The sequence below is a fragment of the Peromyscus maniculatus genome, chromosome 5 (assembly GCF_049852395.1).
Source record: "Peromyscus maniculatus bairdii isolate BWxNUB_F1_BW_parent chromosome 5, HU_Pman_BW_mat_3.1, whole genome shotgun sequence".
NCBI classification, from domain to species: Eukaryota; Metazoa; Chordata; class Mammalia; order Rodentia; family Cricetidae; genus Peromyscus; species Peromyscus maniculatus.
In genome coordinates, this window is record NC_134856.1 from 144,787,671 (window position 1) to 144,813,440 (window position 25,770).

The 25,770-nt window shown below is 43.0% G+C and overlaps 2 protein-coding genes across 9 annotated transcripts in view; one reads left to right on the forward strand and one right to left on the reverse strand.

The window, feature by feature from the left end:
* LOC102926194 (spermatogenesis-associated protein 31D3-like) overlaps window positions 1-10,236 on the forward strand; it is a 29,046-nt gene extending 18,810 nt beyond the window's left edge. For 3 of the 6 annotated variants that reach the window (XM_076573586.1, XM_076573587.1, XM_076573585.1), the window contains 3 exons: window positions 6,121-6,169; window positions 6,784-6,844; window positions 7,104-10,236. In XM_076573586.1, the coding sequence (XP_076429701.1) occupies window positions 6,121-6,169; window positions 6,784-6,844; window positions 7,104-9,918 (2,925 nt within the window). In that variant the 3' untranslated portion in view covers window positions 9,919-10,236. Of the gene's footprint in view, window positions 1-334; window positions 477-5,135; window positions 5,391-6,120; window positions 6,170-6,783; window positions 6,845-7,103 lie in introns of those variants that run through there. The other 3 variants (XM_076573589.1, XM_042278648.2, XM_042278649.2) reach the window with 3 other exon arrangements.
* Window positions 10,237-13,740: 3,504 nt separating this feature from the next.
* Window positions 13,741-24,521, reverse strand: LOC102925050 (putative serine protease 47). Of its 3 annotated transcripts, none has more exons than XM_015990568.3 (5): window positions 24,254-24,486; window positions 23,191-23,353; window positions 19,065-19,342; window positions 15,848-16,011; window positions 13,741-14,792 (listed from the first exon to the last, which is right to left on the reverse strand). In XM_015990568.3, the coding sequence occupies exons 1-5, from the start codon at window positions 24,450-24,452 to the stop codon at window positions 14,475-14,477; spliced, it is 1,122 nt and encodes a 373-aa protein (XP_015846054.1). In that variant the 5' UTR covers window positions 24,453-24,486; the 3' UTR covers window positions 13,741-14,474. The 3 variants fall into 3 exon arrangements, with proteins under 3 accessions (XP_015846054.1, XP_042134586.1, XP_076429705.1); XM_042278652.2 differs by having other exon boundaries at window positions 23,191-23,394; window positions 24,254-24,371; XM_076573590.1 differs by lacking the exon at window positions 23,191-23,353 and having other exon boundaries at window positions 24,254-24,521.
* Window positions 24,522-25,770: the final 1,249 nt, after the last annotated feature.

Consider the following 25,770-nt stretch of genomic DNA (forward strand, 5'->3'; position numbering starts at 1 on the left):
CCAATCAAGTAAACACAGAGACTTATATTGCTTACAAACTGTATGGCTGTGGCAGGCTTTTTGCTAACTGTTCTTATATCTTAAATTAATCCATTTTTATAAATCTATACCTTGCCACGTGGCTCATGGCTTACTGGCATTTTCACATGCTGCTTATCATGGCAGTGACTCCTTCTGCCTTCCTGTTCTTTCTTTTCTTCTCTCTGTTAGTCCTGCCTATACTTCCTGCCTAGCCACTGGCCAATCAGTGTTTTATTTATTGACCAATCAGAGCAGTTTAACATACAGACCATCCCACAGCAATGCACAAATCAAACCATTCTTCCTTTTAAAGGTAGGAAGGCATGAGGAGAGGAAGGAAGGTCATTATCCATCTAGGCCAAGGACCAGTTCCAGAGCCAAGTCCACTGGAAGAGCCCTTCACACCACCTTGCCCTTAGCCAAGTTTTCAATGGCAGGAAGTGAATCTGTAACAGGTGAGGCACTTCTTTAGGTGCTATGTCATCTCTGTAGCCAAAGCTTAACCAAAGTGCCTTCCTGGAGAAGCTGAGTAATATTAAAGAGCTCTAAAACTCCACTAAAGACATTTCTTGAATTCAGGAATGAAAGTCCTCATGGTATAAGACAGGAGTACAATAGCATGAAACTGATAGAAATTAAAAGTAACAAATTTCTAATCAGTAGCCTGTGTGACCCTGCACAACTTGGAGAAGATGAATTTCATACAATTGTCTCAAATTTTGGAAGGTACACAAATACCACAAGCAAATGACCTGGTGCTGGGAAATAAATTCTTGGAGACAGCAAAACCAAAACAAAAAGAGGATAGAAAAATTATAAACAAAACAAAAACTATCTCTTGTCTGAAAAAATAAATTTGAGATGGGATACAGTGGCCATTTTCATGATGTCACACAAAGATGCCAGAAGTTGGTAATATTCTTGAGTTCCAAGATTGTCACAAGGCCACTGTGGCAGTCTTGGTAGTAATGAATGGTTCTGTGGACTATGGGAAAACTAGTTACCAAAAGGTGTTTGCAGGAATAAATGGAGGACATCCAGGGCCAAGTTCTGATGTGTCTTCTACTTCCACTATAGAAAACTCAACACTATGTCATCTAGTGATAACTATCTTGATCATCAGTGTTAGGATGCTGCTCTCATTCCTGTACTTGCGCAGGCTTGGCATCTGGCATCTTACATCATCAGTGGGCTTGGGTGACTGCGTATCTGCGTGGTCACTCAATCCCTGCCTTAAAAAGCCAGATGTGGCCGGGCGGTGGTGGCGCACGCCTTTAATCCCAGCACTCGGGAGGCAGAGCCAGGTGGATCTCTGTGAGTTCGAGGCCAGCCTGGGCTACCAAGTGAGCTCCAGGAAAGGCGCAAAGCTACACAGAGAAACCCTGTCTCGAAAAACCAAAAAAAAAAAAAAAAAAAAAAAAGGCAGATGTGGACCCCCATGCTCTTTCTCTGTGCTCTCTGCTATGTGTTCTCTCTCTGTTCCCTGATCTGCTCTGCTCCCTCCCACACCAGGCCTGGCTCCCCTCTTATCCCCTATTTATTTCTAATAAAGCTCTTTATAACTGGTAGTCATGGCCGTGGCTCATGACTTTTCTGCTGGTAACCAGTGCCACTAACCAGTGAGTTTTACTATCAATCAGGAAGTGATGACTGAGGGGTGTACCACGGAGAAACTGAGTATAAAGTGAAAAAGAAGTATTTCACCATGAACATTCACCTCTTGTTTGGTGAAACTAGTTCTGGAGAAGAATATGCTTCCAGGTGACACCACCTTACTTAGGTACATGGATCTTGCTATTGTTCCTCTCCTCACATAAATCCTCATCATTACCATGTTTTCCCTCATTCACTGTGACAGTTTGATCATGAAATGAGCTATTACAAAGCAGCTTGCCTTGTATCAACCTAGAAAATGGATGTTCATGGTACATGTTTAGAACCCCTTTGTTTTGAATTGTATGTACTGATCAAGCTACAAGGTTCTCTGTTATTTGGAAAACTAAGAACATAGCAAGATCAATACCTTAAGAACTTCCTTGGAACTACAGGTGTGAGTAAGGCAGAGATGAGTGAGTGATCAGGGTGGGCACTGCCTATAAGCAAGCTTAAATCACTTGAGTGATAGACAGGATAGGATGCTAATGACAGTCTCGTTTTTTTTTTTTTTTTTTTTTTTTTTTGGTTTTTTGAGACAGGGTTTCTCTGTGTAGCTTTGTGCCTTTCCTGGAACTCGCTTTGGAGACCAGGCTGGCCTCAAACTCACAGAGATCCGCCTGCCTCTGCCTCCCGAGTGCTGGGATTAAAGGCGTGCGCCACCACCGCCCGGCTGACAGTCTCGTTTTAATAATCATAAACTAGTCCCTTTCTAAATGTTATTTTTTTGTTTCTAGTGGGATTAACCTGAAAATAAAATGTTTGGGAGCATCTAAGTAATCCTTTTTGGATTATTTTAAGAAAGAGAAAAAAGATAAACTATTCTTATCAATATCTGTGCTGAGCTGAAATATTTCAATAACAAAAGGAATAGCATTGGAAAGGCAGAAATAGGGTAAGAAATTGTCCTCAAAAACTGCCAAGATAGCTGGGTATGGTAGCACAGCATTTGAAAGGTAGCAGGAGGGTCCCAATTTTAGGCTCATTCTCAACTACAGAGTGAGTTTGGGGACATCCTACATCACATGAGCCCCTGTCACCAACCAACTAACCAGCCAAATCTAAACCAAAAGTCTGCTAAGAAACTGAGTATGGTGGTGCGTACCTATATAACTCCAGCACTTGAAAAGCTGATGTGAAAGGATTTCTTACAAGGCTGAGGGCAGCCTAGCTGTGTAGTTAAGTCCCAGCTTAGCCTGGGCTATAGAGTGAGACCTTGTGTTAAACAAATAAACAAAACACAAATGTCAATTGAGGCAGATAAGGCCAAAAGCACGGGGCCACACCTTAAGCAAACAACAAGCTGTGACACGCACTCTGGCCAGAGGAAACCTGACCCTAAAGATGATGGCATGCAGCCTAGAGACAAATCAAATGCCACAATAGCCATAGAAGCAAAGCCTACCAAACAGCACACAAATACTTCGGCCCTTCATTTAATAAATGAGCTTGCTTGCAACTCTCAGAGTCTGTGCTGTTGACTCTGCATCTTCTCATCCCCTGCCCCCAAGGGTACCCAGGTCAGTAGAGCCAGAACAGCAACACCATATGATGTGCAGGGAGCCAAGGGTTAGAGAAAGACAGCAGATACACACACACACACACACACACACACACACACACACACACACACACACACACACACCACACCACACACCACACACCACTCTACCACTCTTTTTGGGGAGTAAGGACATTATAGCTAGTGGATGATGGATGTTCATGGAATACTTCAAGGTTAGGAGGTCATTATGTTAAAGGAACTTCTGATAGTGTTTACAGGGGTACCATCCTTCCCTGCCAGCCTCCCTAGCCTTTTCCTATATCTCAATAATCTGGACTTGGCATAATGTGCCCAACGGTAGAGTCTGTGAACTACAGGTATATATGTATCCTAGGCTCTAGATGTAGGTATGTGGTACATGAAAATTTGGCTGATGTTACAAACAAAGAAGTGTAGTTTGTCCTCAGGACAAGGTTACTTGCTTCTGTGTAACCAATAGGTGATTGAATCTGCCTGGCTTGGAGACTCTATCACATCACAAGAGATCAAGTAAGGAGGGTCAGTCACAATGTCAAAGGAAGGGGTTCAAGACTGAGGGAGTAATGAGGTACTGTCAGAGTCCAGAGGACAGCTGATGAGAGAACAAAAAGTAGAAAAGTATAGTTGTCTGTGAAATGTGGAATTTTAATTTATTCAAACCTTGGAATATGTATAAAAATGTGTTGTTGAAAGTCTATAAAATTCTGGATATTAGCAAGGGTTATTACACAGAGCAGGAATTCTCAAATAGTTTAATGACAAAATACATACAAAAAAGATTAGAGTTGGATGTCTCACATGGGTAAACAATTAAGTTTCCTCAATCACAGTTTCTACACTAAGGCTTTGATACTGCACAAAAACCTAGAAATTAGCCCCTAAGTTTAATTAAGATTGCTTTAAGCAAAGTGCAAAACACTTAGAAATTGATGGTCTAGGATAGTCTGTGTTACATTCAGTTGGAGGAACTATCACAATAACTAGACACTGACAGAAAAAAAGACTGATTGTTCTTAGATGTGGAATTACCACAGGGACTTGCTAATTGTGTGTGTGTGTGTGTGTGTGTGTGTGTGTGTGTGTGTGTGTGTGTGTGTGTTGGTCCATCTAAAGCTTCAATAGCTTCAGAAAAGCAAATGGAATAGCTCTCTAAATCAGAAGGCTTGAAGTTGTTAGTTTGTATACTCATTTTTTATGTTAGTTTTGTGATTCAGCCTGTCCAACTAAACACACTAAAGGCTGACTGAAACAAAATTTGTTATGGGATATTTACAAAAGTAAATGCATGGAAAAGAAATTTTGTTTTATAGCTGAATTAGATGAAAAACCATTCTATAGAGAAGATGTATTATATTAAAGCAGTGGTTCTCAATTTTCCTAGAGCTGTGACCCTGTTCTTTATGTTGTGGTGACCCCCCCAACCATAAAATTATTTCATTACTGCTTCATAACTGTAATTTTGCTACTGTTATGAACTTTAATGTAAATATCTGACATGCAGGATATCTGATATGTGACCCCCGTGAAAGAGTCATTTAAACCCCCAAAGGGGTCTCTACCCACAGGTTGAGAACCACTGTATTAGATGTAGGCCATTTGTGCTGCTGAGACTAAATATCTGTCCCAGACCAATTCCAGGTGTCATATCAGACTCTCAAGTCAGGAGAATTGGCTGAGTTTAATTTAAGAGCATCCAAAAACTAAAGATGAATGAGTTGGCAACCAGATCACAGAGGGAACAAAGAGAAAAGTTCCCTGAGGAACATGAAGTGAGGTAAGGGGGAATGGAAAATTGAGCAGCAGTCTCAAGCAGAGGTCACTGATGGGGCTTGGAGGAGGGAGAGGGAGGAGCTGAGGGCTCACCCTTTTCTCCGCCCTCACAAACCCTCTATGACTCTCCCTGGCTCTGTGATGCATACCTGAGCTTACAGTGAGGCCCATACAATCTCAGAACTCAGATGCCTCAGGCAGCCATGTGATTCAGTCTATGGAGAACATCCTCTCTTTTCTGAATAGATATATTGAACCATGGTTGGACTTTGGATTGGCTTTTTTGGATACTGACCCCAATTATATCTTTCTGAGTGGAGTGGGGTTTATTCTTCTATACCTATGGTATTTGATATTGAAACCATTCTTACCACCACCTTGGAAAAGTCAGGACATCAAAAAGGTGAGGATGTATGGTGGACCCCAAGAGATATTCTTTATTGGTATGCTACAATACCAAATGAGTTACTTTAGGAGTCTGGCTGTCTACCAGAGACCTGCCTAAGATGGGACACTGGGGAGAGAAAAGAACACTGCTGTCCTAAGGCCTAAGTCCTGCCAGAGGAGGAATACAGGGAGGACTAAAATTTTCATTTGGATCTTCAGTCTGCTACTCTGGGTATGGATAAAGGTTCTAGGGCAAAAAGGTACAAAACACTGATTCTTAGTCTCAAAGGATTAGTTCTAGAAGGTGGGTACTCTGGAGGAGAATAGCTTTTCCTGACACTCAATCCCAGGCTCCATTCTCATCCTACTATTCACCCAACTATCCTCCAAGTTGGGCTGGTTAGGAAAGCAGCACTGACTGATTGGAGCCTCTGAGCAGAACCTGAAAGCTGAGCTTTGTCCCACAGGACAAAGGGGTCTCAAAGGGAGCACAGATGTTGCATCTGGCCTCAAATTTTTGACTGATAATCCCAAACGTGGATTTTACAGACAAAAATCTCCCTTTGATTTCCTAAAGAAGTGAAGACAAAACATCTGGTCACCTCTGAAAGTTAACTAAAGGAATGAGTAAATTTCATTAATTGAATAGATATCATAATATTCTTGGTTTATGAAGTCTGGGTTTCTTCAGAAGAGAAACACCAGAAAAAAAGTATAGTACCTTGTTCATTTCTCTATGTCCACAGTGGCAGGGCACAAGTGGCAAAGACAAAGGAAAGAGGAGATCATTTAAAGGTAGGTTCTTATTCATTGGACATCTTCTTTCCAGTTTCTCATACTGTCCTAGGTCTGTGATCTGAGGAGGTAAAGTTCCCAGACACAGTCTCTCAGGAAATAGTCCTCAAAGGAGATACTCACAGGAAAACAGCATGAGAGACATACTGGAGCTGATGCTTTGCTCTCCTATGGGCAGGAAGCTGACAGGCACCAACTGGACAGTGGGTGCCACGCATGCAATGAGCACTGGACATGTCCAGGGAGGACTATGGGTGTTCAGGGGTGGGGTTCATTGGTTGGGTTTTTTTTTGGGGGTTTTGTTTGTTTGTTTTTGAGTCACAAGTTCCTGCCTCCTGATATCCATTCTTGACATCTGGGTGCTCAGATACCTCTGAGGAAACTAAGACTTGTGTGCTTTACATGGTGGTTGTGAGCATCATCACATGAGACATGAAGGTACTTTTTACATGAAACCACATACATGTGAACCTTCTTAATGACAACTTGATCTTGTCTACTTGTTCTTGGTACTTTTAGGCTTTACTAGCCTAAGTATTTTCCTTAAAGGGATGCCTGTGTAATCATTATGTTTCTACCTTTCTTTCCTAAAACTAACACCTATGCTTTCCCAGGTTGTAGAACTACCCAGAGACGAACACAGGAATGGAGGAAGCTTCTGTCTGTTGTGCAAAGGTGATTCTTTCCTCTTTTCCTGGGCCTCATTTTCCCTATGATCAAAAGTTCATGGGTATTCTGTGGGCTTGCTCTTGTCATGGGAGGGGTATTCAATGGGACAAATATACAACAGAGCATGGAGAGAGGCTACAGCATCTCTGAAAGCTATGGGTGGCATAAAATGAATAGACATACAAGCTTTGGGTATCTCCATCACAGCTAGGTCCCATTTCAATGCTGGTCTTTACAACAGAATTGAAATTTCTATCTCCTGCAGCCCCCTAGGTGATCTGTATGATCCCTCCCACTTTCGGCAACTACTATGTCCAGATCCCTTCTGTGATGTGTGTAATGGAGCAACTGCTAAGATCAGTCGCCTGCTTTCTCAGGCCACCCTCGAAGATGGTGCTGCCTCTGTGTCCAGTATGGATTCCACTACAGTTTCTGTGACTGAGACCTCACTGACTCTGTCCCTTTCCCTCCCAGAAAATCCTCTAGGACATCCAATTTCGGACCCTCCATATGAGCCTTCTCTACATTCTTCCTCCATTATTTCACCTCACCAGAGTGCCCACTTAGAAGACACACTTTTTGCCTCACCACTGGGTGACTCTGTACTATCAGAATCTATTCCTCCTGTGAATGCTAAATTCTCTCTGGACCATGATTCTCTCCATCCATTTACCACTTTCCCTCTTCCACAACATGCCACTCAGGAAACAGAATTGCTTCCTCAACCAGCAACCATTCTGTCTCTGGTGGGCAGCCCTAGGGAGCTGTTCACTATCCCAACAAACAAAGGCATTTGCAATTCAAGGCATGCAATGTCAGAATTTACTCAGCAGCAGACTGATATTGACAACTCTTTCCAATTGGAGCCAGCACATTTGGTTAACCAAGAGCTTCTTGACCTCCATTCTTCTGAATCCTACTTATGGGGAAACATCACAACCTGCCTTACATTACCCGGAAACCTTCCCCTTTCCAGCCCTGATGCCATGGTACTACTTGAGAGGCAAGATGGAAAGATGTCTGATTCATTTAAAACTTTGGGGAAGACCCCAGATTCTGATCAGCAGAACTTGGCAGTTCCCCATCCTTTGGGGAGCTGCAAAGGTAAACTAGAGAGACTTCACATGTACCAGCAGTCCCCCCATCTCAGAACTTCTGAAGACCAGTTAGAGCCTCAACACATCCAGTTCTTCTGGAGCCTCCCCTCTCCACACAGCAAGTCCATGAACTCCATTGCTACTGTGTGGGCTGACAGTTCCCTGACCTCTGAGTGCTTCAACAGATTCTCAGATTCCCCAGTGCTTACCAACCACACACCTTTATCCTTGCCTGAGAGTCAACCACAGAACTTGCCCCAAACTCTGTCCCCATCTCAGTCTCAGCCTGTCCCTCCAGCCAAGCCCCAGGCCCAGCTTCAACACTCAGTTCCTGTGCTGTCACCTTCTCATCTTTCCCAGCTTAGAATCTGTGGGGTGTATTTTCACAGACCCCAGGATAAGGTACAACCTCTTGATCCATCTGCAATCCACTGTCTGGAATACAACATCTTGAAAAAGGAACAGGAGAGGGTGTGGGGTTTACCTACTGTAGTAAAAAAATCCCAGGAAGAATTTTGTCCCCCACCTCCCAAATCCTCATTGGTCAAGCAGTCTTCCAAGATCCACGTTCCCAGGTCCATCTCTCTTGGAAATTTCCTCCTCACCAGTGAGCTCCGGAAGAAACTTGAGCACCACCTTCGAAAGAGGCTCATACTACAACGTTGGGGCTTGCCCAAGAGGGTCCATAAGTCTCTGTCATGGATGAGTCCTCGGGCAGAACTTCCAGAGTCATCCTCATCTACGAGCAACTACGGGCTTTCGTGGATCTCTTTCTTTAAGCAACAGGACAGCAAAAACCTACACAACATTGTACTGAATGAACCTGGAAGCTTCCCAGCAAGGCAATCAAGGGAGAAACTGTTAAAGGCAAGGAGAAATAGCCTAGAGACTGTTCAAAAACATCAGCTGTGGAGTAATACCAAGGGTGCTCTAGCTAATGGCCTGCAATCTGACTGTGAGACGAACCTACAATGCCACCCAGGCAGTCTGTCAGGCAAACCTTCAGGGACCTCAGAGGTGAGCCAGTGTCAGAAAAAACTTGAAACTGCCCTGCAAAAGCATTTGATCAGTCATCTCAATGAAACCAATGAGGGTCATATATCTGGCACTGTGTCCAGATTGGGGCATTGTCCTCTCCCTTATACCTTAGGTATAGATAAGGAAGAACATGAGGCTCAAAGACAGTTACCCTCTGATAACAAAGATGGACATGTCAAAAGCACATATACAATGACAAAGTCTGTTCTGCATCAGGCATCTATTGGCTTAGACAACATCAGACTGAAAGAGTCAGAGGGCAATAGACATAGCCCAGATGTGCCCAGAATATCCACTGAGGCTGGCCCTGTGCCAGTGGGTAAGCAACTGGATTTCAGCAAAACAGTCCAGGAGCCTCAAGGAACACAGATGAATGACGAAAACATATTTGTATCCAACAAGGTCAGTAACATAGTCAAGAGAGGGCAGCTCAGTGGTCTTCAACCACAACCTACCAAGATCTTGAACACCAGCCAGTGCAAGAGTGCCCAAGGGGCAGATGGGAATACAACAAAAGTACAAAGTACTCTGGTAGCTGGAAGGGCCCAGAAGGAAATATCAGGTTTCCAGGAAAGTCAGACATCTGACTGCAATAGTCAGGTATCTAGGGAGGAGAAATTTAAAGCAGAAAGCAGACTGCCCATCCAAGCTCTAGGGCCCCCAAATGACATGCTCCCTGCCTCAGAGAAATTCACTTACAAACCTTTACTCATGCATGACCAAAGCCCATCCAGTGGACCCATGAATGCTTCTCAGGTACAATGGGTTCACTTGTCCACAACAGGGCTTAGTGTGGAACAGCAACAGGAGCCCTGGGTGCATTCATATGTCTTAGACAAGTGCCATAACAAGGACTTCCCTCCATCTGCCAAGAAAGCATACCCTCTGGCCTGCAAAACAGAAGAATTTGGTGCAGGTGATACTTCCATTGACCAAAAGAAATGAATGGGAGACAGTGGCAGACAGGTCCATACAGTTCCAGAAATGTGTGGCTTTACAGAAGAAACTACTGTGTCAGAGGCATTGCCCATCCATGCCCCACAGTAGCCAGAGCCTCACAAATATTCCATCTGTAGTTGTAATCTTGGCCAGGTACCTTCAGTTGCTCCCCTTGGTTGTAGGCTCTGTGTGAGGAAGCTCATCTCAATTTTACAAGCAGAAAATACTTTTACTGAATTTCTATCAGAAAAAAATTTCTCCCCTCCTCTGTATCCCATCCTTTATTGATAATACTGACTGCCCCCAATAAATGTTCTAATAAAGTGTGTTTGTGCTTTCTTCATGTGGCATGGCTTTCAGGTAACCCAGGGCTTGTGCTCAAAAAAAAGGACAAGTCAGGTTTGCTCTCATTTATTTTCTCTCTGGGCTTCTGAAATATGACTTGATTCCCTGACACTATTTTTGAAGAATGGTTGGGATATGTCCCTAAGAGAATTTTCACTCTCTGGTGGCTTGGGGAGAAGCTCTGCTTCCTATCTCTTAGCTTAGCCTTATTTCCAATATATGGCATCCCACACTGTCTCCTTCATTGACTTTCATATCCTTGAGATATGAGGTTTCCTTACTAGGTTTTGTCAACCTACAAAGGAAAAGTACATTTGTGAGATTTTTAGGATGATTTAGTCATTTTTATTGTTTAGAATTTCATACTATATACTTTGATCATTTTCACCCTCACCCCTCTCCCTAATTCCTCTGATGCATCTCTTGAAGCTTTGAGGGGAAGAGGCGGTGAGACCATAACACAGCATGGCAGCTTAACTCTGACCAAGAAGAGAGCTAAAGGGGAGAGTGGCCTTATTTCTCCAGGCTTGGGATATGATCTTTTTATCATGATCAGCATCTTAAAGGGATAGACCCTTTATCTAACAGCTTTTAGAATGCCTACCCTATGCACCAACAAAAATCCCAACAATAATATAGCTGAAACAGTAATGAGTCTTTTTGTCTTACTGCCCTACTTAGCTTGTTTATATAGCTTAAATCTTATTTTGAAAGTTCTTTTGTTATAACCGAAAGCTGAAAATCACATTCAATGAAATTTGTATAAAGTATCACAATGAATTTCCATCTTTTTCTTATTTTTCTAACTGGTCTGTTTGCTTAACTGTTTGGCCCTGATTCATAGGGACATTACCTATATCTTTTAGGCTACATAAATTACAAGTATCAACTTCACTTATTCATGATTGTGTCATATTTAGATGTGTCTTAATGTTTTAAGAAAACAATTACATATGTATATATCTCCTCAAGCTACAGTATTAGACTGCCCCCACATTATTCTAAGGCCTATCTTGTCCTTTACCTCAAGAGTTTCATTCCCTAACTAGAAAGGTAAAGTGCCCCAGTCCTTTGGGAAATATATATCCTTTATCCCTGATCCTATAACAGTAAGTGAAATGTCTCAGGGGCAAATTTATAAGTGACTAAGCCAGGTAGGCATTCTTGGGAGTAGACTCATATTAATGTAGCTTCAAAATACCTTATTTTTGGCTAAAATTTTATGGTGCAGACTGGACATACTCAGAGGAATTTCTGTTTACCACTTTAATCATTTATGTGTTCTGAGACTTTGAGCTAAATGTGGCACCCAAAATGTGTCTATAATAGTATATACATATAATGACCTTAAGCTCGTCATGCTTAAGAATTGGCCTGTCCACATGTACATATAGCCCCTCATAAAATCCTCATGCTTCCTTTGTTTAGGGGAAAACATTGTTTTGGAAATTTTGAAATATGTCTATGCTGTACTCACTTGCTGCAGACAGTTTTGTACCACTCCTTGATATTATAGCTATGCTTAATTTGGCTTTTCATTCACTAAGTTGTGAACTCAGTTGCATTTGGTTACATTCCCAGCACTATCTGCTCCAGAATGGAAAGCAAAGCCTCTCTCTGAAGTCAGCTCATTTCTTTTTACTCCAAAGCACTACTGGACTTTAGTTTGGCAATATGAACAGTAACCATAGCATCATCATGGAGGGCAAGGCAAATCGTAGATCTTTCTGATCCTCCTTTCCGGTGACATCCTTGTATCTGGCAAATCCAACCTCAGGCTCACTGGTCCTATACTACAATATCTCCCCAAGTAGATGTCTGATGCTCATTCTCAGTACAGGCCAGATTAAGGCTTTACTAGACATCGGAGGCTTAGGCAGCAGCCATGTAGGCACAATCTGTGACAAAGGAAGGTGTTCAAGCCCTCTCAAGAGGTCTCTGGAGTTTGATTCCTGTTCCACTACTTACTGCTGATACCCTTTTTGTGTAGTTAATCAGTGCTAATAGAGCCCAGTTTACTTTCACAAAGATATGAATAGTGAGTACTTCAGATGCCATCAAGTAATAGATCAATTAGGCTGAGTTAGAGCTGAGTTTTGGCTGTGTTCTTTAGTAGGGTACTTATAGATTGAGATCTATGGTTTAGACTATAAGAACATTGGGTGGTTTGAATAAGATGGCCCCCTTAGGCCCATATTTTGGAATGCTTAGTCACCAGAGAATGGAACTCTGAAAGGATTAGAATGATTAGGACATGTGGCTTTGTTGGAAAAAGTATGTCACTGGTGTTTGACTTTGAGGTTTCAAAAGTCCATGCCAAGCCCAATGACACTCAGGTTTCTAGAGTCCAGCTAGTCTGAGGGGCTGTCGTGGTAACTGTAGGGCAATGAAGGAACTCATAATCCATACTGAGCCACCTGAACTTCCCTTACTAAAGAATATGTATGGTCCACACTACTGACAGGCTAATTCCTCTCCAGACTTTAGAGCCCTCAATGAAGAAGAGAGCTTGCTAACTGGCATCTCGGAGTCCTACGAACTTTGCTGCAAGACCCCATAACCAAGCTTGTCACTAAGTGAAGTGTTTGAGTTCTTAATTCCATAAATCTTGAAGCAGCAAGGTCCAATATGAATATAGATGTACAACCAGCTGTAGAGGTATCTTAGAAGCGCAGTTGTGGCCAGATAGTCTGCCAAAAAAGTTTCTTCCAAGAACTAAGAAGACATTTTCTTGTGTGTGTGCAGGTAAGGGGGTTTAAGGCATGCTCATTTGGAATTTATTATAAAGCTGAGGATGGTCTTGAAAATCGGATCCTCTTGCTTCTACCTCCTAAGTCCTGGGATAACAGGTGTTTGTCATCATACCTTGTTTATGCAGTATTAGGGATTGAACTTGGATTCTTTCATGATAGACAAGCACTCTATAGACCATATCCTGGGGCAGAGGCTGTATGCAGTATACTTTCTTGAATGTTCGTAAGATCCTTTTGTGATGGAAGCCCAGTTGCACATGCAGCAAAAGATTGAAAACAAGAACACTGCTGCTAGTAAACACAAGTCCCTGTACCAGCAGTGAGAGTCCAGGAAGTTCAGATAACACCAAGATTAGAAAGGATTTCTTTTAAATCTCATGAGTGGTGTCTGGTTCCTGTGGACCTGGGATAAGCAGGAGCTCTCCTCTTTATTGAGGGTTCTAATGGGCAGCATTGTGAGGCCTCTTAACTCCTTCTGGCCACATAAATACTCTGTGCCTGGTATAATTGCCTCAAGAATGGGCCCACAAGACCATTTTTTTGTTGTTTTAAATTTTCCTAGATTACTAAGTCCTGAGTCAACTAAACAACAAGGTTACAACAAGTTCTGACCACTGAAGTGTGGACAGAGATAGGTATGGCCTGGGCTTCAGACATCAGGGACCAGGTTTGTGGGAAGAGTGGGGCCTCTGGGAGTAGGTGAGGGTGATGCTGAGTATTCATCTAGGAGTAGAGATTTGAGCACTGTTGGTTTAATGTTTAGTTTTCATACAGCCACCAGAACAGCTTCTGTCTGCTTCTGACTAATGTTCCAGTCCCCCACATCCATTGAGGCTTCTAGCCACAAGTCACATGTCTATCCCTTTGACTTGATCCTAGCACAGCACCCCACAAAATCACTTCAAACAGTCTCTCAGGTTCTCTGTGCATTGGCTTTTCCTCCTTAAAACCCAGGAGTGCTGCTGCCCTACTTCAGGAAGAGGCCTTTGCTCCCTTTAACTTGAAGGACAGATGTAAAGTTCTATTTTTCCGGAAGGATTTGGCATTCCCCAAGGCATGGACAATCTACAAGACCAGAGAGATGTCACTCTCTAACCAGAATGAATCCTGACTCCTTAGTATCCCTGTAGTGGGCATGCCCCCATTTGCCTTCCCAATTAGGCATGCCCTAATTTCCTTGCCTTTTCCTCAAGGAGAGTTTCCTTGCGATGCTCCATCTCCTCCCTTTTGAGGTCTGATGGCTAACTCCAGGATAAGTCTGATCACTGAGGGATATGGGAAACCTACAAGGGTGGTGCAATAAGAGTTGAAGAAGGATGAAGCTTTATTGCTTGGCTTTCCTGGGCTTTTTGTGTAGTGGCAGTGAATGGGCAGATATGCTGAGGAAAAGGTGAAGATGGTAAACTAAAGAGTGGAGCTATAGCTTAGAGAAGCCTGAGCCAAGAATGACCAAAGGCCTGGTGCTCACCCTGGGGCCTGGTCTTGAGCCTCAGGCATAAATAGTAGCAGGAACCAGACTTGTGCAGCTATGAGGATGCTGCAGGGCTGTGGGGAGCCAGCAGCTCTCAGAGGCCTGGGTTGAAGTTCTGTGTGAGGAGACACAGATTCAGATTCTGGAAGTGGAGTGAGTCCCTTGACTTGGCTGATCCAGTCAGTGAAGTAGGTGACTCTGGTGAAGACGCTGGGGTAAATAGGATGCCGGCAATCCAGGCCCCAACTGGCCAGTCCTACCAGGACCCATGCACTGGTTTGGTAGCAGATGAGGGGGCCCCCAGAATCACCCTGAGGAGAGAGACAGTAGTTAGTGTGAGATCTACTTAGAACCAGAAATACCAATTGCACGTTAGGACCCTACATAGACAAGATGGATGAGGACAGGTATCAAGCTATAAACATATGAACCTTTCCCTTTGTTTGCCATGCCTGATGTCTAAAAGGGAAAGTTTAGGGACTTGTAAGCAAGCTGGTTCTGCTAATCTATGTGTAGATCCTGGCTCCATAAACCTTGAGCTGCTGTGATATATCCAGTCAACTCTACTGCCATTAGTAATGTTGGCCTGGACTATTTTCTCAACCTATGAATGGGAACTCTTGAAAAAATATGCCTATCCCCTGACTGGGTGAAGACAGCTCATATCACCAGGCAATAGGCAGGGGTCTTCAGAACCCTGCTGAGAGTTACTAGAGATGTGAAATGTCTTTAGGAAAACCCCATGGGAAATCCATTCTATAATGGTGACAATGTCAGCTCAGAAGGCCGAAGCCTGCAGAGATGGGGAAGGCATTGGAATCCAAACATCTGGGCCCTGGTTGTGCTCCACTTCAGACCAATCATTTTCCTTCTCTGGGACAGTTTCCCCAGACAATCCATTATGTCCAATAGTGAACTTACTCCTATGCCGTATAAAGAGTTCCCATAAGAAATTGACAACCCAACAACAAACTGAGAAACTTAAATGAAACATTACAGAAGACAGGATATGACAATGAACATGCAAAATATACTTAGTGGCAAGAAAGGGAGATGGGTACCAGAAGCATGCTAAGTCATCACTGGAAGTATTACTAAACTGTTTACTTAGAAATTACATATTTGTATTTTTGTTATGCCTAAATAAAAAGTATAAAATATGCAACAAAACTTGATGTTAGGATTTGCTAAAGGAATAGCTATCCTCAAGGAGACTATTGAGGCATGAACCCAAGGAAAACAAGTAGAGGTAATAAAACAGGAAGTGTGGGGGTCTCCACAAAGACTACAGGACAATACAGCCACTCCTAGAGGAACTGAGATAAAGAGAACAGGCATGGGGAAAACACAGGACAGCCTTACTCACCCGGCAGATGGACTTTCCTGTGGAGAGGCCCCCTGCACACAGCATTTCCTCATGCACATAGCCCCTGCTTTGGCCTGGTCTTTGCCCATATAAGGCATTACAAAGTTCATTCTCAATAATTCCCACTTCACCTTCCTGCAGTGAGAAGGGTGGTAACAGTTTTGCTGTGAAAATAAAGAGGAAGTCAGTGATGGACACTGTGGCTTAGTTGGGAAAGACTGATGCTCACCATAGGACAGCTGAGTGTCAAATTCTGTTTCCATCTTTCTACTTCTCATGAACTTCTCTCCTCTTTCTCAGAAACTCCCACTTACCATCTTCACCTCTCACACAGCAACAGATCACATATCTACTGTGTAAAGAGGCAAAACCCACTAACACAATGTGCCCAATGTTGTTCAGCAACATTTATCACTAACCTTTATCCTATGTCTTCATCTACCTATTCACTTATATACTCACTTATTTTTTCATTACTTTCATCAATCTATCCATTTCCCACATCCACCCTTCCACCCATCTACTCTTTCATTAGTGTCTCTATCCATCCTTCCTCCTCATACCTACTATCATTTCTATCCACAACACCCAGGTACCATCTTCCTTCCTTCCTTCCTTCCTTCCTTCCTTCCTTCCTTCCTTCCTTCCTTCCTTCCTTCCTTCCTTCCTCCCTCCCTCCCTCCCTCCCTCCCTCCCTCCCTCCCTTCCTTCCTTCCTTGCTTTCTTCTTTCCTTCCTTCCTCTCCCTGATTCACTCAACTCCACCTCACTCACCTATCCACTGACCATATCACCAATATCTTTGTGCTAGTTAAACTGATACAAAGGACCATTTTTTAGTTGGGAAACCAAAAAAAAAAATCAATTAACTCATTGGTGTTAAAGAAATAACACAGGGAGAGGTGACAGTACAGATTGTCTACTTTAGCTCACATAATTAAGTAAAATGCAGGTGGGTGCTGTGAATGCTTGATTGATAAATAAAACTCTGATTGGCCAGTAGCCAGGCAGGAAGGATAAGGTAGGTGGGACAAGGAGGAGAAGAATTCTGGGAGGTGGAAGGCTGAGGCAGAGAGACACTGCCAGCTGCCACCATGACAAGGGAGATGTAAGGTACCAGTAAGCCACGAGCCACGTGGCAACTTATAGACTAATAGAATGGGTTAATTTAAGATATAAGAACAGCTAACAAGTAGCCTGCCATGGCCATACAGTTTGTAAATAATATAAGTCTCTGTGTGTTTACTTGTTTGGGTCTGGCCCTGGGCCAGGCAAGACCAGGAAAACTATAGCAACAGGTGGGAGACTGAAAAATAAGTTGAAACCAATCATACCGAGACTAGAGAGGAGAGTAAATTGCATAGAAAAAAAAGGGGTGCTGGGGTAGAAATGATCTCAACATCTTCAAGGAGAGGTAAGGAGGCTGGGGTTGAGTATATTAGGGAAGCAGTAAGTGATGAAGCAGAAATGGATCAGGGTGCTATCATCACAGAAGATCTTGACAGGGATTTATTTTAATTTTAATTTAAAGCACAAGTGAGATGGTGGTGGAGGGTTCTGAAAAGGAAAATGACATGACTATGTTTTAAAGTAATGCTGACAGCCACATGGAGATTTATGTAGAAGCACACAAGAATAAAAGTAGAGGACCATTTTAGAAACTACAGTCAACAAATGGGAGTTAATTATGCCAGAGTATATAGCAGCAGCACTGTGGAGTATACATCAGTTACTAGACTGGTATAGTAAAGCAAAATGTGGGCTCAGCTTTCAAAAATGTGTGCATTTGGGGGGTGGATGGGGAAAGCTCCTCAGGAAGACATGTTCTTCCCCAAACATCTAAAGTACTTCTTTTGAGAAGAAATGTGCCAAATTATGATACTACAAACAACTACAAATCTACATTGTTTTTCATTTCATATTCCATAAGCATATTTCCCAAGTCATAATCCTTTAATAAATACTTCTGGTGATGACTCTGCATACATTTATCTACTTTCAATCTAAAATAATAAAAACAAGGGGTTCTTAGTGGCTCACTGGTAGAGCCTGCTCCAAGTATGTGCAAGGCACTGGGACCAATCCCCAATACCAAAAACAAACAAAACAAACAAGCAAATAAAACCAAAAGGATTTCTCCATTATATAGTTCACCTGGCAAGACTGTAAAAATAGGATAAAAAACAGTTGAGATTAAGTGAGATTAAACACTCAGAAGCTGCAACAGTTCTCAATCATGCATCCTCAATGGTCTCAAATAACATGTGACTTTCTTTCCACTTTACTCATGTACTATACTTTGGATATTGAGTGTTCAAGCCAGTGTGTTTGAAGCCTTTTCCTCAGCCTGTGACACTATTGGTAATAGAATATCCTATTACTAAGAGGTAGAGCCTAGTGGAAGGAAGTTAAGTCATTGGACATGTGTATCTGTTAAGAAGATACTAGTATAATGGCCTCTCCCCTTCCTCTTTATTTGCTTCCTGGCCACCATAAGGTATGTATCATCGTTCTGCCACACATTTCCTCACCACAATGTGCTGCTTCACCAAAACAACAAGGCCAAGTGATCATGGACTGAAAGCTCTGACACTGTAAGCTAAAATAAACCTTACCTTTTAAAACTGATTACCTCAAGTTTTGGAAACCTGATTAACATGGAATAGACTATCCTCCACACATGACCTTTATTTAATCAAGTCACCTCAGATCAATGACATTAAACTATTAGAATAAAAAGACCAGCCGGGCAGTGGTGTTGCACGCCTATAATCCCAGCACTCGGGAGGCAGAGGCAGGAGGATCTTTGTGAGTTCAAGACCAGCCTGGTCTACAGAGCAAGATCCAGGAAAGGCACAAAGCTACACAGAGAAACCCTGTCTCAAAAATAAATAAATAAATAAATAAATAAATAAATAAATAAATAAATAAATAAATACTAAAAAGACCATTAATATTCAAAGAGCCCAGATTCTTGATGGCAAATGTCAACAGTTCTCCACCTTTAGAACCTGGGCTGCAGGGAAGTTTGCAGCTGCGGACTCTCACACTTTCCGAGTTAGAAGGACTCTATAATGGCCTTCTTATGTCATAGGCCATGGAGGTGAGGTACGGAGGGCAACATCCAGTGACTTCAGAAACCTTCCTTCCTCCCCATGCACCTCTTGTCTTCCTCCTCTTCCTTCCCTTACTCCCTCTCCAACTTCTCTTTCCCTTACTGTCTTCAGAAAGCATTCCCCATCCAGTTATCCAACAGGAAGTGTAGTTGAGGAGCTGTGTGTCTTTAGGTGGGAGGCAGGCAGGTACAACGTAGGATGTGAAGTTCACGGGCAGACACAACTGCAGCATTGCAATGTCACTCCCAAAGGAATGAAACTTCTCAAAGTCTGGGTGTTTGATGATACGGTTCACAGACATCTTCTGAGTGTGCTGTGTTCTCTGGTACAGCTGAGTATTCCCCAACAGAACCTGATAGTCCCCTGGGGCCTGGGATTTGCTGAAAGATAAAGGATTCCATCATCATCATCATCTCTGAGTGGGAGGATAGTCCTGTCTTCTGAACCATCATTTGTCACTAGCCACTGTGCCCTGATTCCATGCAGCTTGGTCTCTCCCTTTCTGACAGTCAAGTGTTGGGGTAGTTTGAATGAGAATGGCCTCCATGGGTTCATATATTTAAATGTTTGGTCCCTAATTGGTAAAACTGTTTGGGAAGTATTAAAAGACGTGGCCTTGTTGGAGGAAGTGTGTCACTGGGGGTGGGCTTTGAGGTTTCAAAAGCCCAAGTAAATTCTTAATTGCACCTCCCTCTCTACCTTGTGCATGAACATCAGCTCTCAGCTACTGCTCTAATGCCATGCCTACCTGCCTGCTGCCATGCTCCCTGCCATGATGATCATGGACTCTTATCTCCTAGAACAGTGAGCCTCAATAAATATATTTTTTTTTTATAAATTGCTTTGAACATGGTGTCTCATCATGGCAATAGAAATGTAACTAAGACAGAAGTTGATACCAGGGAATGGGCTATTGCTGTCACAGGCCTGACAAAACTGGGTTTGTTGTTGTTTGTGAGAAATCCATTAGATTTTTGGAGTTTGGACTAGGAAAGCAGTTGAACACTTTAAGCAGGACTTAACTGGCCATCCTAGCAGGACCTTGGAAAACAATAGTGTTGATAGCAATGTGGACTGTGGAGGCACAGCTCAAGAGGTTTCAGAGTGGAACAATATTAGCAATTGAACTATAGACCATTCTTCTGTATTTTGGCAAAGAGTGTGTCTACTTTTTGCACTTTTCTTAAGAATCTTCTTGAGGCTAATTTCATTGACAAAGGAGAGTTCAAGACAACCTAATACTGACTTGTTCACTTGGCTATTAGTGATCACCCTTATGCAGATCTACAAAAAAAAAAGAGCAAGCATGGAAAAAAGAAATACAAAATGTACAGTTTGAGGGAAAAAAAGAACAAGAAATTTAATGTTGGAGACTTGGTTTATGCTGAAGAGATAAGGAGAATGAGGGGAGGGTGGTAAAGGGAATAGTGTCCTCAGGGTAAGACCTCACCAAGCTATTCCTGCAAATAGCTTGTGAAAAGAAAAGGCCTAAGGAATTACTTGCTCCTAAAGAGCAACAATAAATTAAAGCTTATGCAAATTCAGTTCAAGAAGGGAGTCAGGTTCCATCCGAAGTAGGCAGCAGAATTTGGTGACATCAGCTATGTGGTTCTGGCTTTAGAGTCATGGAGGACACATGAGTAAAAGGGTTGTGGAATCTTTCTCTATTGTTAAGAAAAGCTGCTGAGGCCAGGCATGTGGCAGGGGAATCCGTGCCTGAAACCCAGAGAGGCCATTATGTGAAGCTGTGAAGGTAAAGCCTGAGTTCTGCTGGAGACCTCAGGATATTGGAGATGCCAGAGCTGCAGCTGTGGGATAACAGTCAAAGAGAGTTGAATTCAGGGAGTTGAACCAATCCAAAAGAGAAAATTTATGTTGTAGTCAGAAAAGCTGGAAGGATAGATCCATCTGTGTCCTTTGACATTGGACATAGAGCTTCATGATTTGGAGTTTACCCTGCTGGGTTTCAGTCTTGCATTGGTCCAGTATTTCCTCACTGTAGCCCTGTTCCTTCCTTTTTGAATGGTAATGTATATTGGAATACCACTGTATGTTGGAAGAATGTAATACGTTTTTTTATCTTATAGGTTACAAGTAAGAAATTACTGTGAATCTCAGGAGAGACTTTGGACTTTGAAATGGTGTTGAGACTGAAAGACTTAGGGATTTCTGAAGCTGGACTAAATGCATTTTGTATTATGATATGGCCACAAGCCTAAGGGGGCCAGGGAGTAAAATGCTGTAGTTTAAATGAGAATGACCCCCATAGGCTCATATATTTGAATGTTGGATCCCTAGTTGGTGGAACTGTTTGGGAAGAATTAGGAGATATGGTCTTGATGGAGGATATGTGTCACTGAGGGGTGAACTTTGAGATTTCAAAAATCCAATCCATTACTAGTTATCTCTCTCTCCACTTTGTACATGTGGAATGATATTTAAGTTTTCAGCTACTGCTCCAGCACCATGCCTGCCTGCCTGCTGCCATGCTCCCTGCCATAACAGTCATGGACTCTAACCCTCTGAAACTGTGAGCCCCAATAAACATTTTCTTTTATAGGTTGCCTTGGTCATAGTGTCTCATCATGGCAATAGAAAAGTAACTAAGTAGGAGCCTTTTTTCTGTAGGCTGATGGATATTCTATTCAAACCTCATGACACAGTATTCCCCATTATATTTTAGAATTGAATGAACAAAAAATTTCAGCATTGGAAGGGTCCCTAATAGAGTCCTCAAATCAAACCTTTTAAATTTTTACTTAAGAAAAACTATGGCTGAATCCTATTTTTATGATTTAAATCTTACTCCTAAACCAATAGCTAAAGGCATAGTCATCAGCCTGTGGTGCTATCCAGAAAGGGTGGAACATTTAGAAGGTGAGGCCTAGTGAAAAGAAGCTATGGTATTAGGAGAAGGTGCTTGAAGACCCCCCACTTCTTTTCATTATCTTTATTTTCTAGCTACCATGAGGTGATCAGGACTCACCCACATATGTTCTTGCTATGATTATCATAGATTCAAAGAAATAGAACAACTAACTTTGAACTGAAACCATGAGCCAAGATAATCTTTCTCATTTTTGTTCATTTTCTGAATTATTTGGTCACAGTGATGGAAATCTAACATATTTTCCTGCCCCCTTACCAAAGATTGCTTCTCCACTTGGTGCTAAGCACTCATAAAGGACTTGTTAAATACACACATGAGTACATCAAAAGGAAGCTTTCCTTGTTCCTGAATAGGACTGAATAAACAGCTTGTGTATACAGCTTTGTTCCCACAGCTCCCACACTAGGAGGGTCCTCACCAACTCAATTCCTCCCTTCTGGTAGCCCCTGCAGCTCCTTTGCATTCCTCCAAGATTGCAGCATCTTTATAGACTTATGTTCCTCAGAGCTGCCTTCCTCACACACTTTGCCATGTCTTACCTGTATCATACTGATTGAAGTTTGTTCCTTCTGAGGCAAAAGAACCCTTTACTTAGGGTCTCCTACATTCTGTTCCCTAAAGGATCTCAGGTGAATGCAGCACAAAATAGGTGCCAACAGGATTAAGCTAGAGTCTCAAAGCCAAAAAGCAAAGTTTCAATTCCCTGATCTGGACTGTTTAGCACCCATTCCCTCTGGGTCCCTCCATTTCTGATCAAAAACTAGGCCCTCTGTCTGGCTCCAGAGAGCCAGAGGAGTTAGACTCCTGGCTATCTATCATTTGTTCAGGTTGGGGGGGCCTGCACTTCCCATCCGTAAAGCTTGATATGGCATAAGCATGACCACAGTTTTTCCCAGGACTTAGTTTTACAAAAGTAAGAAATTAACTGGCTGCTAGTTATATGTGGTCTTTGCCTAGATTCTGGCTCACAGGAGAGTAAGGGACAATAAAATAAGATGAGGTCTGCAGGTAGACAACAAAGCATGGCCAATCCTCTTGGGAAACATCTGCATTAGTTGGCAGACACAGAGGGGGAGTATACAGATCCCTACAGGAGCTGAGAATTAAAGATAATGAGGACCAGGATAAATCAAGGAAGTTTTGATGACATATGGGGCTAATCCAGGCAGAGAGGATTGTGGGGCAAGGAAGGACAAATTGTCTTTGGTGAAAATAGACTTACCCAGAGAGAAGCCCAGAGGAGAAAGGCATGTTATCTCTAACTTCCTTCCTCCTCTCATCCTGCATCTTTCTCACCACCTAGACCCTCTCTGGGGGCTCCAGATAAGGCAAACTCACTTTAGAAAGCAGTGGGCTGTGGAAACCAGCCAATGAGAATCAATGAGGACAGCTCCACAGAGATGCAAGCCCCGGTACAGCAGGCTGGCCTGCCATGGCCACTGGCCAGCAGATGTATCCTGGCCACCGAACACCTTTCCAACCATCTTCGGCTTCCCACACACTGAGGAGACACCCCCATGCAATCTGTTAGAGACACAATTCCTGAGAGGCAGAATAACACCCTAAGGAAGCTCCTCCACTTCACAGATTGGAAGATCATGGCAAAAGACAAGTGCAAGTAATTTCGGGCCACCCTCGTCTCTGCTTTTACTGACCACCACCTTGGACGTGAAAAGCTCCACAGACAGTTCTGTTGGAGCAGAAGTCTGGGAAAATGGGATGGAACAAATAAAATGCTAGCCACAGCAGCCTATCCTTAAGTGGGCCTGCCAAGCAGATAAACCAAAGAGAGGCTACATGACTTAATTTTCTCAAATAACACAGCTCTGTGCTTATTTTTCAAATAATAAAACTAGAAGTCTCATAGGTTACTGATATTAGTTGCTCAAGGTCATGGCTTCTCGGTGACTGTCCCAACTTCAGTCTGCCCAGTATCCCAGGGAAAAAGAATTACTGGCAGGACTCTGTGGTGCTTATGAAGGACCTGGGACAAGTTGCTTTACATATCTAAAAGGAGACTGGGTGAGGCCAGTAATGACAACTTTGTTTCTATGATTCGTCTGGGCGCAGATTACTGGTCCCAGATCTTGATAGGCTATCTTTATCTTCTCCTAGGAATCCCCAAGCCTCGGGGAGCTTCATTCCCTTTGTCCCCACTTTTAGTAATCCCATGCTTTCTATCAATGGGTCATCCTTGGACACCATTTTGCTCCCATGGCACCACACAGGGAACTAGGGTACAAAGAGTGAGTCCCAGAGGGGAACCTAAACCCCTTTGGTTCATATTTTTTTTGGTAGCACCTGGTTCCAAGGGGAAGGCAAAAGAGGATCACTACTTCCGGTGCCTTACCTGGTCTTTACAGCCTCCACCCATCACCCACCCATTGGCTTTCAAACGGACCTTCTGCTCCGCTCACAGAATCCTGGTGCCTGAGGGCCGACGGTTTCCAGCCTTGCTGTGGCTCCGGTCTCCTTGGTGCTACCCCAGGAACCTTTGAGGAACTAGGGACACCAGCCTTGGAGCTCAGGGGCAGCAGTAACAGCAGGGGCCAGAGAAGAAGACTGGGCCCACAGGCGATCCTCACCGCCCTAGTGCCCATCCCAGATGGGCAGATTCCAGAACCTGTAGGGTAGTTGGCCCTGACCTGGGCCTGACCCCGCTCTGACCCCGGCCTGACCCCTGCAAGGACAGTTCTTGACCTTGCCTTGAGACAGACCTCCAAGCCCTGCCCCATTCAGCTTTCCTGTCTGCTGTCACCACCCAATCTGGACTCTCCAAGACCACAGTGACCCTAGCTCTAATTCCCAGCTTCTAACCCATGTGTACCAGCAACAGTCCAATGGAAAGTTCCTGCACATCGATGATCAAAACACAGGGAGTCCAACCACAGAAATAGGAAATGATTGAAAAGGAAATTCAGGCTGAGGATGTGTCTCAGAAATAGAAGTAGGGAAATGAGGGGGAAACTGGTGGGTTCACTAGGACTTCCCTATAAACCCCATACACACAGAGAAAGTTAATTCGTGGAAGAAGGAGAAACTAAAAAGATCCACACATAGGGAAAAATGTAATTAGCTGTCAGGAAAATAAAATATGTAAAGTATCATTTCTAGCCATCAAATTGCAAGCATGTAATGAGACATAGTTTCCCAGTCTTTTGTTAATCAGCATTTTTTTTCTTTACAGTGGTGGTAGGCATCTGAATCTCAAAGACATACCCCCTTCTCATCCTTCATGTGATCTGAACTTATGTGAGAACCTGCCATTTCACATTTATTCATATCAGTCTTCATCACTCAGACAAAAACTTCGGACTATAGGTACTTCTATTTACCACTGCCCTAGGGAGAGAGGGATATATTGTAAATAAATTGGCTGAGGACCTTAATGTAGATCTGACCACTATCAGTCAGATCCTAGAGACTTCCTGTCAAGATCTCTAAATTGAACTGTAGACATTCTCCTGACCCTGTGCTGACCTTTGGCCTGGGCCAAGTAGGCAGTTTACTTCGACATTCGGGCAGTAGACCATGGAGAGTGCTATCCAGCAGAGCTTGATACCTAGAAGTCTATGTAGAGTGGCAGTGGGGGACAGGTGTGTTCAGTATGCTTTGATTCTTAACATTGTATGTGGGACAGCAGTTTGAATAACTTTTAGCAAGGCCTGAATAATAGTAGTATGTTTTGGTGGTGTGAGGAAGAAGTATCCTACATGGCCTGATCCCTAAATTTTATTTATTTATTTATTTATTTATTTATTTATTTATTTATTTATTTATTTATTTATTTATTTTGAGACAGGGTTTCTCTGTGTAGCTTTGTAGCCTTTCCTGGAACTCACTCTGTAGCTCAGGCTGGCCTCAAACTCAGAGATCTGCCTGCCTCTGCCTCCTGAGTGCTGGGATTAAAGGTGTGTG